Source organism: Ciconia boyciana, chromosome 1 (assembly GCF_034638445.1).
Source record: "Ciconia boyciana chromosome 1, ASM3463844v1, whole genome shotgun sequence".
Classification (NCBI taxonomy): domain Eukaryota; kingdom Metazoa; phylum Chordata; class Aves; order Ciconiiformes; family Ciconiidae; genus Ciconia; species Ciconia boyciana.
Window position 1 is genome coordinate 15,982,608 of NC_132934.1, and position 14,785 is coordinate 15,997,392.

General features: G+C 44.2%; 1 protein-coding gene and 1 long non-coding RNA gene across 6 annotated transcripts in view; one reads left to right on the plus strand and one right to left on the minus strand.

Annotated features, from left to right (window-relative positions):
* NAMPT (nicotinamide phosphoribosyltransferase) overlaps positions 1-6,941 on the minus strand; it is a 30,478-nt gene extending 23,537 nt beyond the window's left edge. Inside the window, exon 1 of the mRNA XM_072859508.1 lies at positions 6,750-6,941. Within this exon, the coding sequence (XP_072715609.1) occupies positions 6,750-6,809 (60 nt within the window). The 5' untranslated portion in view covers positions 6,810-6,941. The remainder of the gene's footprint in view (positions 1-6,749) is intronic.
* Positions 6,942-7,377: 436 nt separating this feature from the next.
* Positions 7,378-13,551, plus strand: LOC140650777 (uncharacterized). Of its 5 annotated transcripts, none has more exons than XR_012042165.1 (3): positions 7,378-9,207; positions 11,189-11,266; positions 12,496-13,551. It is a non-coding gene; the product is annotated as an uncharacterized lncRNA (long non-coding RNA). The 5 variants fall into 5 exon arrangements; XR_012042166.1 differs by having other exon boundaries at positions 12,538-13,551; XR_012042168.1 differs by having other exon boundaries at positions 7,378-8,274; positions 9,053-11,934; positions 12,538-13,551.
* Positions 13,552-14,785: the final 1,234 nt, after the last annotated feature.

Sequence of the window (14,785 nt, forward strand, 5' to 3'; positions counted from 1 at the left end):
AATATCTAGCCAGCAGGATCTTGCCTGTACCGTAACTCTACGGGCGATAAGATAATACCAGTTCAACTAAGACAGTATTTGAACTTTCTGGAGTTATTTTGAAAAATCTTTAGTGCAAAATGGGTAGAGAACAACCCAGCTACTGAACCCATGGCACTGTACAGCCACAAACATGAAGAATCAGAGGGACAGGTGAAAGATAAGCCAGAAGAAGCATGGCCCTGGAGGCTAGTAGCTGGGCCACTCAGCGAGGGCACTTCAGGTTTGCAGCAAGTAATTAGGGCCCAAGGTGTGGGTTGGTGATTGCACTGCAAACCTCGTTTGTACACTGAAGCGAGCTATATCCTTTCCAGTGTAGGTGAAAATTGACCGTAGCCTTGTTTACGTGACAAGTAAAAATGAGAGCTACGGTTGTGGGGTGCAGTGTCAGAATGGCTTGCTGATGCGGGAAGAGATATATTTGGGGGATCCTCACCCCCATATACAGCTTACTGAGTTAGACAATTTTACTGCAGTGGTGCTTCTGGCATTTACACTGGGGAGACTTCTGCAAAGCACCTCTAAGATCCCCATTAGTTACGGTATTACATATTATTTGAAAACATTGTGGAAAGAGGCCATGATTCAAGACTGCTTTACCTAAACCTTTATGAGGTTTAGCCAATGGAGCGGTTAAAAGCAAAGGTTGCCAATAACCTATATGGAAAACAATATTGTTAACAACAATGAGGAGATGAACCAGTACTTGGGAACAAAGGGAATGCTTTATCAGATATACCTCACTGGGATGAGACATAACTAACAGCAGTTATAAGGTACTGCTGACCCCCTTCAGGAAAAACAAAACAAAACACCACAACTGTGACTAGCAGTTACATTCAACAAGGATGCTTTTGTAGCTTTCAAAGCAATCACAAAAGGAATGAACACCACAGACAAAAGTGGAAATGAAAACCAAATGTCAGTGTGCTAAATGCTAAGCTTATATGAACAAAAGAGGAAACCTCAGAAGAATCAGTCTTTAATAACTCAACAAAAAGGGCATCCAACAATAGCAGGTAAAGTGCAAGACACGAAGTGAGTAAAAAAAAAAAGTCTAAGAGTCAAGTACAATCTTACTATTTTGGTTATACGTGAGCTTCAAACTACCATAGGAAAGTAGCCTTAGAGAGACTCCAGACCCGTTATTAAAAATGAATAAGTGAAGCAAATACAGATTAAGACAATGTTTAAGAACTCAAATGAGGATATTGGGAGATATCTGCTCTTACGAAATGAGAGGGATAAGCTAATGCAGGTTATAACTGACGGTTGATCTTGTACCACTTTTAATATGTCTGTATTCTAGTTCATCAATCATCTCTTATATGTGTACTGAAAAGTAAGAGGACCAGAGGTGAGCAAAAAAAGCTAAGAAATCAGTTAGTACTAAGAAAACTAAGGAGAGCACATGCAAGCAACTGAATTCCTATGGAGCTGCACATTATCAGCAGAGATGCTGTAAGTGACCACGTCCACATTCATTTAAAAAACAAGGTCAAGTGTAAGCACTAGAACTGAATGTGTTCTAAATTACTCAGAGAAAATACAATGTTTAAAAAAGGTGACACTTTACAGCAGATTTCTTTACCACTAAAAATTTCCATGTGTTTTGCATCCAAGATTATCATAAAAAAGATGACAAAATGCCTTATGTTTACTGTTTACACATTTGTGAATAGTCAGCTGTACTACTTCACATACTGCTACAAGTTTCCTGGTCCTTAATGAAAAAAGAAAAACATTTACCTTTTCAACAATGAAAGTTGCAATGATTCTGGAAGGGGTTACTTTCCATTAATTTAAAAATTGGCTGAATTCTGTACAGTTGCAGTGTTCCTGTAGAGCAATGATGATTTGGGGTTTGTAACAGGACCGTGTGACTGCAAATCAAAACTTGGAAGACAACGAACCTAGATAGAGCGAAGATTGCTTCTTACGAGGAGTGCTGAGCCAGAAGTTTCCAATGCTTTTCCACTGACAGAATTACAGGAGGTAAGAGAACACATTCACACCCCCACCACAAGATTTTAATTAAAAAAAAAATATATACACACACACACATATATGGGCTGCTGAAAAGAATATTTTGCAGTCGTTAAGTACTAGTCAAAACCAATAAGTTAAAGAGTACTCATGTCTCTTCCTTGCATACCTCTAGCCTTCTAAATAGAGAATATACAGGCTGTCAGAGCCGGGAATAAACACACATTCACGTGAAGTGCTTCAGAAGTAAGTGCTCTGCTACATCCATGTCGAGTAAAAGAAGTCATTCAAAGTGACAAATACTTAAAATTCAATGTGTAAGGCATACAGAGTTAAAATGTAACTTTTAGGCTTCCTTGAAGCATCCACAAAGAACTGAATTCTGAAACAGATCTCATTTACAATCTAGATAGCAAGTCAATTCCTCCTATGGGGTAATTGCATGGCAGCTTATTATAGCTATCAGATTAATTATGAAACATTCCAAGCAACAGTAATACATTTCATTGGTAAACTACTATTACTTTAGCAAACAAGGTTCACTCCTCATTTTGATAGCCTTTCCCCACTTGCAGCTCATAGTCCATCCAACCCAGGCCTGGTATACGCCAGTCACTGGTATCTTCCAACCAAACAACACAGCTCTGTTAAGCTGATCCTCCCAATGCAGTTTCAGACTACATATACCCTGGAAGATTTCTTGCCTGTGCAGAAATAAACAAACACAGGATAAACAGAGCATTGGGAATCAAAGAGAAGGAAAATGGAGAGGTGGTGTGTCAACAACGTCAGATGAATGAGGAACTGAAGGGCAGGGACCCTTTCGCTTGGGAAGCACAATGAGTGAACAATACCTTCCCTGTTGCAGAGGGGCAAGATTGCAGGGACTTCTTGTATAGACACAGGAGTAAGACATCATGCAGCATGAACAGAGACCTTCAAGGAGCCTGCTCATATCCCCTCACTTGCAGCTTTCTAGCAACAAGGATTTTGACTTCAAATGCTTCCCTTTTTCAGTAATACTGAGTCACTAGCAGAAAACTTTAATGTTAAAAAGCGTCATTGCTATAGCAGACATTCACACAAAGAGGTTCCCCAGATAACACTGCATTGATGACTCTCTTGAAAGTCTTACGAGCCAAAGAATTAAAGGCACCGCTGTTATTTGTCAGCAAGATGCACATGCACCATACCATATGCCCCCACCCAGACTCTGAGGGGATGGCATATAATACCCAGCACACGGGAGGAATTATACTGTTGGGGGATTGGAGAAGCTCAAGAATATGCAATAACGTACGCAGGAAGAAAAATCTTAACTGATGTAAAAACATCTATCTTGTTAAGGGGGTTAGAGATAAACCGGACAATTTCAAGCCTTGTACAATTCAGTAAGGCCCAGTTCATAATGCAAGCTCAGTACAGGGTCCAGTGTGTAGCAAGTCTCTGAAATTCACCCACTGGGAACTATTCCTATCTAGAAATATCGAGTATACTAGAAATTAGCATGATACTTGTTTTTCAAAAACAGCTTTTAAGAGGAGCTTTTAAGGAGGTTGTAGCAAGGTGGGTGTCGGTCTCTTCTCCCAAGCAACAAGAGATAGGACAAGAGGAAATGGCCTCAGGTTGTACCAGGGGAGGTTTAGATTGGATATTAGGAAAAATTTCTTCCTCGAAAGGGTTGTCAAGCACTGGAACAGGCTGCCCAGGGAAGTGGTTGAGTCACCATCCCTGGAGGTATTTAAAAGACGTATAGATGTGGTGCTTAGGGACATGGTTTAGTGGTGGACTTGGCAGTGCTGGGTTAATGGTTGGATTCGATGATTTTAAAGGTCTTTTCCAAGCTAAATGATTCTATGATTCTAAAATTTTGAACCTGAATATTTGGTAATCTTCTATGCCTTAAGAGGAAATGTCCTATGATGCACACACAGACAAGAAAACAGTTTAGAGGGAGGGGAAGCTAGATTAACTGTCAACAGACAAATCTTTGCCTACCAAATTACTTTGTTTCTGAATTTTTATAGGCACTAAACCAGTAACCAATTTTCACTTCACCCCAAATTTCCAACTGCAGCAACAGAGAACTGGGACACTGGAGCTAACACTCAAACTAATGAGTTGTGACAGATATGTCCCTGAAATACCAGAACTTTTTACTCATGGACAGCTGCCTAAGCTAGGGTTGTACTGTTTAGGATGGTCTGCACATTTTTTTTCTCTGAGCTGTTTATTTCCACATGACTTTCGTCACCAACATTAGTGTGTACAGATCGGCATCTACTGCAATAGGATCACCAAGTAAGCTTCTGAACTGATACGTTTTTCCTCAGAGTCTGAATGTTACATACAGTACTACACACCAACAGATGCTACAACTGTGGATACAGCAGAAATGTCTAAAAAATACCCACACAAGATCAATTCTCATTTTTGTTTTAATTGCTAGTAAGAGTGTTTGTTAACTCCTGTAAAAAGCTTGATGTTGCAAACTACCAGATATTTTAGTGCAATTGTTACTGAAAGTGCTCTCACTAAGTGTGTTTCATTGATTAGAAAATGACAGTATCATCCAAGGTGAAGATAAGTGATGTTTGCTCATATTACCTAACAAGATCAAAGAGGCTACTTGTTTAAGCATCGTTCAAAGACACTGGAGTTCCTAAGATTTGGAAAAAAGCATACAGGAAGAGAGACAAATTGAATAGTCCTAATAAAGCAAAGTAGATAACTTTAACTGTTTTTAATATAACACAAAATGCTCCTAGCTGCCACAGAAAACTTCATCCAAATTCAGTTTTAAACTGGAAAAAAAAACCTCAGGCCTTTACTTGACCTCTTTAAGATTTCTACCACTCCTGGAATGTTACCAAATCATCTTTCCTATGAAACAGCAAACAAAACAGAAGCAAACTGGTCATCTGTCATCCCAGCGCTCCTCACTACCACTAATCCTAGAGCAGACGCAGTGAATTTAGGAAAAGTAGTGTGCAAGTTAGATTTGAAATAGATACCGCTTAAACCCAGGCCTACAGTGTTTAATGTGATTAGTCTCAGACATGGAAGAAAAGTGGATCTTCCATATTTGAATAAGTTTGATAACGAACACTTAAACATAGTTCTTAAAGAGCACTGTAGCTAGATTAAGCCCTTAATGAAAGCAGTTTGTGAGCCCTCAACAGCAGTGTTAGGATGCTCTGGCTAAGCTGCTCTAAGATTTATCAGCATCTTCCAGTCTTCCAACACACCCTCCCATAAACAGCAACAATAAATGTTAAGAATTTCTTTACAAAAAGAGCATCTTTATGTAACATCAGATAACAATATCACAGAGGAGCTGGGAAAGGTACAACAGCACAAGTCAGCAATTGGAGCACATACTGAGGCTTGTACTTTGGTAGTTAGCCAGGAACAAGACCTGGCCATAACATCGTATTTGCTTTTTTCAACTCTTCTATCTAGAGGTACCCTCCCCCCCAAACACATCTGAGTGGTCAAATCTTTAAAGAGCTATAACATAATAAATGTTTTGTAATGATAACCAGGACTATTACTGTAGTTTTGTTTAGGGCACCAACAACCTCTGGCATTACAATGCAGCTCCTGAAGGAAAAAAGTTAGGTTTTTGCTCGAGGAGACACAGGGCACATCTGTACGACCAGACTCGGGGAGTCACATGCTGGCTCTGCCCAGTGTCTAGAAACTGTATGCTTATGTTAAGGCAACGCTGTGCAGAAGTAGGACGTGGGCCTGGGCATACTCACATTGCGAGGCACATCAAGAGCTCGTGGGTCAGAAATCACCAGATCGGAGCGTGGACAGTGCGCCTGTACTTGGCCATTGCTATCAAGCAGGACTATTTTCAAGTAATTTCACAGAATGAAGGGAGGATTGTGAAGTGCGATTCTCTACTCTGAATTTGACACCGCAACGACCAGAAACTAAGCAGAGGACTAGAAAATACCTATTCTGAGTCAGCCGGTTCCTCAGAGCGCTCGGCACCACAACCAGATACAACGCTGCAGGCAGCCAGCGACCGGCACCGTTTCGCCGCCCGAGCTGAGCAAAGCGGGAGAAACGAGACACGGAAAAAAGAGCGGCTGCTCTGCTCGCCTTCCACCCTCCTACCGAGGCAACATGTGCGCCCGCTCCCGTCCCCGGCGAGGGCGGGCAGCCCGGCGTCCGCCGCGGGCCGGAGGATGCTCGGCGGCGGCAGGCGGCCCCCGCCTCCAGTGTGCCCGCCATGGCCGCCCCCCGCGCCCTGCCCGCCCCGCTCCGCGCCCGCAGGGCGGCGGGGCGGCGGCGCCCACCCCGCCCGCTTTCACTTTCTTTTCTCGCCCAGCCGCCGCCGGCGCCCCCCGGCAGCGCAGCCCCGGGCACCCCGCGGGGGAGGGAGCTCGGCCGCCCCCTCCGCGGCACGGGGCTGAGGGGAGCAGCCCCCAGCCAGGCCTCCGCGGTCCCCCCTCGCGCCGCCCCGAGGCCGGGCACCCCTTCTCACGCCGCGGGGTGGGGTGGGGGGGCCTCCCAGCGCCGGCCAGGCGGCCAGGGGAAGGCAGCCGGTGGCGGCGGGGACGGCCTGGCTCGGCGCCCCGCGGATGGAGCGCCCAGCGGCAGGCCCGGCGGGTCCGGTGCGGCGGCGCCAGGGCGCCCGCAGAGGTGACCCCCTCCCGCCCTCCCGCCGTGCCCGTGCCCGTGCCCGTGCCCGCGCCCGCGCCCGCGCCCACCTTGTAGGAGTCGGTGGCGAGGAGGATGTTGAACTCGGCCCCCGCCGCAGCGCACTCCATGTCGCCGAGCCCGGGGAGGTGCCGCCGCCAGCACGGACAGGACTGGGCTGGGCTGGGCTGGGCTGGGCTGGGCTGCGCCGCCGCCGCCGCCGCCAGGCGCTCGGTGCGGGGGGAGAGAGGAGAAAGAGGGGACGGGGACGGGGCGGGGACAAGGGGATTACGGCCGGGGGGCGGGGACCTCGCGCGGCTTCCTGCACCGCTGATTGGTGCACGTCGCCGTCGCCGAAGGAGGTGCCGTGAGGTCACTGCGCGGGTGGGGCGGGGCCAGGGCGCCAGGCAGGCCCTGATTGGGCCCGCCGCCCGGTCGGTGCAGGGGAAGGGAGGAGGTGGCCGTGACAGCGCGGGAGGCGGGGAAGAGCCCCGTGCTGCACGTTCTCTTTCATTGGATTCCGGGCGGAGGGCAGGAGGGGCGGGGCCGGCTCGGTGACGTCACTGTGCGGCCGGTGCGCGCTCTCTCGCTATTGGCCAGCAGCGCGGCGGCGGGGCGGGCGGGATGCTCGGCAGAGCGGGCGACGCCTCCGGCGGCGGGCGGGGAGGGGGCAGCCGGAGGGGGACGGGAGCGGTGTGCGCATGCGCGGGGGGGACCGGTTTCGATTCTCTGCGGCCACCGCCTCCGGGCAGCGGTTACGGTAAAAGGCGGGCGGCGGCCTCAGCCCCTGCGGGGGTCTGGCCCTGGCCAGGCATGCCCTCGGGTGCCGTGCCCAGGGTCAGCTGCTCTGCCGCCAGCACGGTGGCCGTGAGGGGGGGCTGGCTCCCCGCCCTCCGCCCGCCTCCCCGCTCCCTCAGGCCGTGAGGAGCCTGGGGCCCCGTGCTGCGGCGGGCCGTGTCAGCCGGCGGCGGGACTGTGGGAGCTGCCTCGGGGGGAAGGTGCCGGCAGCCGCACTGATGGTGAACAACTGCTGAAGTGAGGGCAGGGCTGGCTGCCAGGGGCGGCTGCCGGCGGGCGTGCAGCCTGGCCTTGCGAGCCCGTGGGTGAAGGGGCCTCTCTGGGGAGGACTGAGGCCGTGAGAACGAGATGTTCGGAGGACAAGTCCCCCGGGAGGGACACAGATACGCTCATGCCAGGAGAGGACAACTGCGGCAGCCATTGATTACACAGTATCTAAGCTTGGGTCAGGGCCCTTGGGCGTGCATGAGGAGGAGAAAGGAGACAGGCACGTATGCGTGGGGAAAGAGACAGAGTAACAAGGTGGAGAACCTGGGGAAAGTAGAAAGCACATGTGAGCACTTGAAAAAGAGCTACAGTTGCCGTATGGAGAATGATGACCGAACAGCCAAGTGTAGGAACTGCTGCTCCAGTCAGGCCTCCCATTACCAAGGCGCTGGGATTGCCATATGGGGAGGGACTGCCTGGCCTTCCAGAGCATCAAAATCTCCGTCTCTACCTCCACTGTTCAGAACCAGTTGCTCCAGTGGAAGAATAAGATACTTTTCCATGGAACAATACTTCCTAGCCCTCATTTAAGTAGGTGTTGATCTAAAATGGCATGTAAAGATACATACGCCTTCCAAAAGCTTTCTTTTATACTCATTATAATTGTAATTGGTCTTCCAATCTGTGTAAATACTTGATGTTTTTGAATCATATTTAGCTATTGTTGGAATTGTTCTGTGACAATAGGAAACACTGCTTCTTTTGGAGCAAGTAGCAAATATGGTTTCTGGCACAATCATGGCTCTTTCATGATGGGCAGATGGTCTTCTTGCTCTCTACTAACTAAATGTATGGAAAAATAGTAACATTGACCATACTACTGATCAGTACTGCATTAAAAAAGCTGCTTAACTGGCCTTTTCTGTAAAACCATTGGTGAATTAATGCTTAGGTTGACATTTGATGGTATACAAATCCAAGCCCAAAATTGTATAACTAGTAACTGTTTATTAAGATGATTCAGAAAAGATGGTTTTCACCAGTCAAATTTTCATAGAAATATTCATATCCAAGAAAATTGCAAAGAATAAGATCAGGAATGGAATCCAGATGTTTTGGACCTGATTCTACATCGGTCCTGGTTGATCCAAAATTGCGCTGTGAGCCACATTCTTTTGATTACTCTCGTGTGCCCCTGTTGACTTCAGCGTGCTCTTGCTTTATGCCATTTCATGTGAGAGAAGCGCCAGGTCTTTTGTTTATTTGTGACTACTTACTATTAAACCATTTACTTACTGTTTAAAAAAAAAAAAGGTAAACACTGACAGCTACTAACTATAATCAAGCTATATGAAACTACTTTCATTAGTTTTTTCAGGAGGGAAGGGGTTCCCATGGAGCAGGAAAAAGTCAGTGAAGCAGTTGGAAACATTAAGAGAGTACATGTATCAGGAGTTTCCTGTACACTTCCCTCTGCCAGCTTGTCTGGGTGTTCTTTTGCAACAAAATCTGGGAGTAGCAATGGTAATTGCTATTTTTGCTATTATCCATCATGAACTTGCAACTAACTCTTCTCCTTGTCTTAGATTTTCCACTTGCTCTTGTTCAGTCCCATGGACACGAAGTTATCTTCTTACCATTACTTACCATTACTTCCCCATCACAGCAAAAAAAGTTGAAATTTCCATTTTCTTTCTTGGGGGTGTCTGTAGCTCTTCCCCTACTTATCTCTTTGTGTTGTTTGTTGCTGCATAGCCAACCCAATCTGCTCTCTTCCATTAGCAAAACTTAAAGTGTTATTTACTTGCTAGTCTAGAAAGCTGCTCTACCTTTTTCCACATCCTCCTTAAATACAAAATTATTTTTCTGAAGTTGTCTGGACTTGACTCCTCCTTAATTCTTTCTGAGGATTCCTTTTGTGGAGTGTCCCATCAATGCGACAACATGATTATGGGATAATTTGAAATTATATACAAATCTCCCTTGTTTGGTCCCAAAACTTTCTTCTGTGATGTCGTTTACATCAGTATTTTCCCCCTTATCACGTCCTTTATCTGTGTATTTTTCATGGTGAAATTTCTCTGCCGCAAAGGATAAATCTTAATTTTTGTTTGGAAGGGCTATTTTAATATAAGGCAGATTAGTAAAAAGAAAAACTGAATTAATTTGATCAGATTGGTCTTTTATCTTGCAAGAAATTAGAAAAGTCAGAGAAATACTACAGGGTTTGATTTTTAAAAAAATGACATTTCTCACTACAGAATTCTGCTGATATATCTTCAAGCCTTCAATAGAATAATTAATGATGATTTGCTCAGACAGAATTTTTGTCAGCATCTTCCTCCCCCTCCTGCTGACTCTTTCTTGTATCTTACGACATGCCAGAACTTGAATAATGGTTTAATTTGGCTCATATGAACATATCTAAAGCTGCATCTGTAATGAAATATTGTAAAGTTAGGACACTTCAGAGTATTAATAGAAAATGGTATTATGCTAAACAACTATATTAAATCACAGTTTGCTGGTGAAGAGAACATATTTTAAGTTTGGAAAAAATTAAATACAACTCTTGCAGCAGTAGATGGTGGGAGTATAGTTACAATGGCAGAAGAGAAATAATCCTAGGAACCTGAAACACTCGACTCCTGTGCTGTATTTGTCATCTATTATCTGTGAAACTGGCTGTGGACTGTTCATCTGGCTTATTGAAATCAGGATTTGTAATGTATGTGGGGCTTAACTTCTCTCTTCAGATGGAACCACACCAAGAAATCATGTTCTTCAGTTTAAATGTGAGCTCAGCTAAATTGTTTCTGATACCATTTAGCCTACTGATAGAGTCAGAGTTCTTCAATAATTATCTTCTAACATTTTCCTTTGGCATATTAGCGATTTTTAGAGGTACTCATTTTAGATATTTTTAATAAACAAAGCTTTAATGGTAGCTTTAATAAATTCATATTAATCCAGGGACATGTTTTGTTCCCCAGGGATTTCTGAGAATAAATTATATTCTGCATAACAGAAATGTCCAGTCATCATTTTATGTATCTAAAGTCTATAATGTAGTCTGCTGCTGTATTTGGAGGAAAGCTATTCTGCAAATATGCCCTCAAGCTGATGTCTTAGGAGGTATACAAGGACAGCCAAATTAAGATGAATATTACATTACATCCCTTCTTCAATCACTATTGCAAAATGATACTTATTTCATCTAGCCGTGAGAGTCCCATCACAGTTGCACAGAAGATCTATGTGACTGAAATTTCTGCATGCGCCACGGTTATGCACAGAGGGTGAATTTTTCCCCTTAAAGAGTTTCTTGTTCTTTTGGTCAATAATTCTGAGCCTGAACCAATCCCCCGTGCTCCCTTTATCTTGGTGATAATTCCAAGGCATATTGACAGATTAAATGTCAACGTTATCTCTTAATACTGTTATTTTTCTGTTCAAATACGCTGGCAAAAGAACAGAATTTTAGCTGTACTCCTTTGTGCTTTAGGTTTGGTGCAACTAGTGCTTATGGTGGTGTTTAAGCTTACAATGATTGGCAACAAGTCCCTCGGTGCCTGACATCCAGGTTGGTATTGCTGAAGTTTATCAGACATCTGTCACTCTCCACCTCGGTGCATGCAATTCTTCTCTGTGGAGCTGTGAGGAAAACAGAGTGGAGCCTGTAGGCTTTTTTTCAAGGCTGTCTCCTAAATCTCCTTTTATCCTTCCTAAAGCTTACCATCCTATACCATTCTGCAGCATCTCAGTGTTTCCTCTGTGTTCTTGCAGTGTTCTTTCACCTTGGATACCTGGATGGGACTCCAGAGTTAATCAGTGCATAATTGGTTAAGATCATATACGTAGATTTTAGTGGGCTCGAGAATTTAATTCTCATTGCTAAACAGTATACATCAATAGTCCTGTTAAATAGTATCCCAATCACAAGGAATCATGGAGAGGTAGATTATTTTGCATAGAACTGAATAAAAAAATCCTGACACATCGTTTTAAATCATATTCAGTGAATGAAGCAAGCCTAGGATTTCTCCCCTGTAGTTTATCCAAAGGCTTATGTAGAAGTCTGATTAAATCATAATTCAAAATACTCTTTAAAAATTATGTGTTATGCAGACTGTATAAATAACTGACTATAATATGTATGAAAAATAAGATGAATTGCTTTATTTATGCAGTATATAGGACAAGGTTAAATCCAGTGAAGATTCTGTTTACAGGAGATGGCAGATTCATCTGGTGAGCAGTCACACTAGATTATATGTAATTTAATATTTAGATCTTTTGTCTGTGTGTGTGTATATACATAAAAACCCATAATATTCTGTTGAAATACTGCTTGAATGTCTGCCTGATGAAGTTCCTGTTCAGTCCCTGGCATAGCATCTCTCTTCTGAACTCCAGCTACCAATAGGTGTTTATATGACTGCAGGACCTGGGTCAGAAGATTCACAGCTCAGCACAGCTAGCCTTCAAATGTTTGTCAGGTTTTGTGCTTCTGAGTGTGAGTCACAGCAAGTCAGTTTTTCTTTATACCTTCTTAAGGATTGTATCTCACCATGAGGTCTTATCTTTGGAAGTCAATGCATGTATTTCTGCTGGGAGTTGGATCACTAGCTTTCCAGACATGCTGTGAGACTTCTTGCCTTGATTTTTGGAAGAGGTGAATTTCAGATTATGATTGTGGCTTTGTATCACAGCACATAATTTTTTATTTCTTGGCATGCACTGCATAACCAGCACTGAGGTTTTTGCTTGTTCTTCAAAGAGTAACAAAGGTTCAATCACTTCATTGTTCAGAGTAATGTGAAGCTGAGATAACTTGAAAATGCTGTCACACAGATGGATGAATGCCACAAGACACCCTGAAGTTTCCTGTGTCACAGAGATGCCTGACTGGTTCTCCATAGTCACTGGATCCAGCACAGTTTACCAGCTTTGGCTGAGTCCTGAGGCTCCCTCCACAAAGAGCCGCTCGGATGGATCTGCTCTGCATTTTCTCAATGCTTAAGATTCCTCACGAGCTGGATGGCAAGTAAGTGTTGCGCATGGATATTTGAGTGCATCTGTCTAGCACCAGCTTGGATCAAGAAAGACCTTCCTGAGCAGGAGCTTGCTGAATGTAACGTGGCTCCATGAAGTTAAAGGTGCTGGTGTTGCCCTTCTGAGTTTTCCTGGTTTTGTCCTGTAGTCCAGATATACAGTGAATGGAGCTGGCTTGGGTCAGTAGAGCTTATTCTTCATGTTCCAGATCATATAAAAATGGCTAAACCATTTCCAGATCTGAACCGACACGGAAAGCTGTTTAACCTTTGTGCAGTGCTGCACCTGAGCCAATAAACTTTGTATTAATAACCTCTGAGCTATACAGAGTGTGTCCATGGCACAATTAATGTGCAGCTGGTATAATAACCCTCTACAGCTGGTTAAGTGATGTCTGTGGAGTGTGGGATGCAGTGCAAGAAGGGAGCTGACATGAATATTAGACTGGATCACCTGTGCTTTTCCCACACATCAAGGTTCCCAAACATCCAAACAGCTGGGTTTCTTTTTATTTTAAATCAAGTAAGCACAAAGTATTTTCTTTGCCTCCCAAACCAAATTTCCTCCACTTCATTACAGTGCCCTGAGGCTCAGCTTGGGCAAGTAGAGTTCATCATAATGAATGCATCTGGCTTTTACAGGAAGAAGAGTGAAATATTTTCAACAAATGTATTTCAGGATTCAGAAGTACTTCTAAATAGCTTCTTCAGCAGTGTTTGGTGAATGGAGAATTTGCGATGTTATGACATAGTGTGAAGATTTTACTGCCCTTTGTCTAGAATAACATTTGTAATTTAATCAGTTTTTACTGCTCCGGAGTAAAACAATAAATAGTGAGTCCTTTGGAGCTGAGACCATTTCTAGTTCTGTGTTTGTTTATCACCTGACATGATGAAGACTGATTCAAACCAGAGCCTCTGCATACCACAGGAACAACAGCAACCGCAGTGTCTGCGGGGCATGATTGAGCTTTGTGTGGTGGAGGGATAAGAGACCTGAAGCTAAACGGATTTATTTTTGTTGTGTATTTCACAATACACAGTATGTATGCAAATAGGAGAGAAAGAGGTATGGTTGTGTGTCTAAGTAAAAATACAAGGTTGACAACACCCGCTACACCACTGATTTAGCAGAACGTGCAAAGTTCAACCATGGTGCCACAGTAATATCTGAGGACCAAATGACAGTTGTTCAGTTTGGAAAGATAGAAGATGACTTTCTAATGATACAGGTCTCCATGTTTGTTCTAGCAAGCTGAAGGTTATATTTCTCTTCATTTGATTTCTACCTACCCAGGAAGAAAAGAAAAACCTGGAAACCCCTAGAAACACTGATTGCCCAGAATTTCTGTTTTCACTGTGAAGACAACATGAAGGATTATACATATTTAGTGATGGCCCAGTTTCTGTAATATTCATGCTGGTTTTGCAGGAGAATACCTGAAGCAAAACAAGATAAATCAACACATTTGTGAAAAGCAGTAGAGGGCTAGACACTCAGCATTTTGCTACAACCCATCAGGTAGAGGAGTTGCAGTTTCACAGCTTATGACATCAACCAGTCTCCCCACATAAACTTCAGCCTTGAACTGTCTTTTCTCTGGGGCTCTGTTAACACACTCAGACACTTTCTACTTAGGCTTGATGCTGTAACATGCAGTGCTTCTCTGGTGAGCACTCTGAGCTGCCACTGACTTTAGTACGCTTAGGATCTTGTATACTGTTTCTTTAAAGAGAGAAAAAAAAGGAATAATTTATTTATGCTCTCTGAAAGAATGCTATGGAGGGCAAGCTGTACTGAACAGACAGTTTTCTGGCAAAAAAACATCACAAGGCTACAAAATTTATCGCACTATAAGTTCAAAAAAACGTGTGATTCTTCCCTTGCACCCTTTCTAAAAGGGAACTGGGAGGTTTATCAGGCAAAGACCTTGCTCCTGCTGTTCCTGAGGAGTGCGGATATTTAGATTATAAAGGGATCAGGACAGAGCCCCAAGAGTTGTCCATTTTCATAACAGTTCATCACAGATTATAGTTTGACTAGGGGA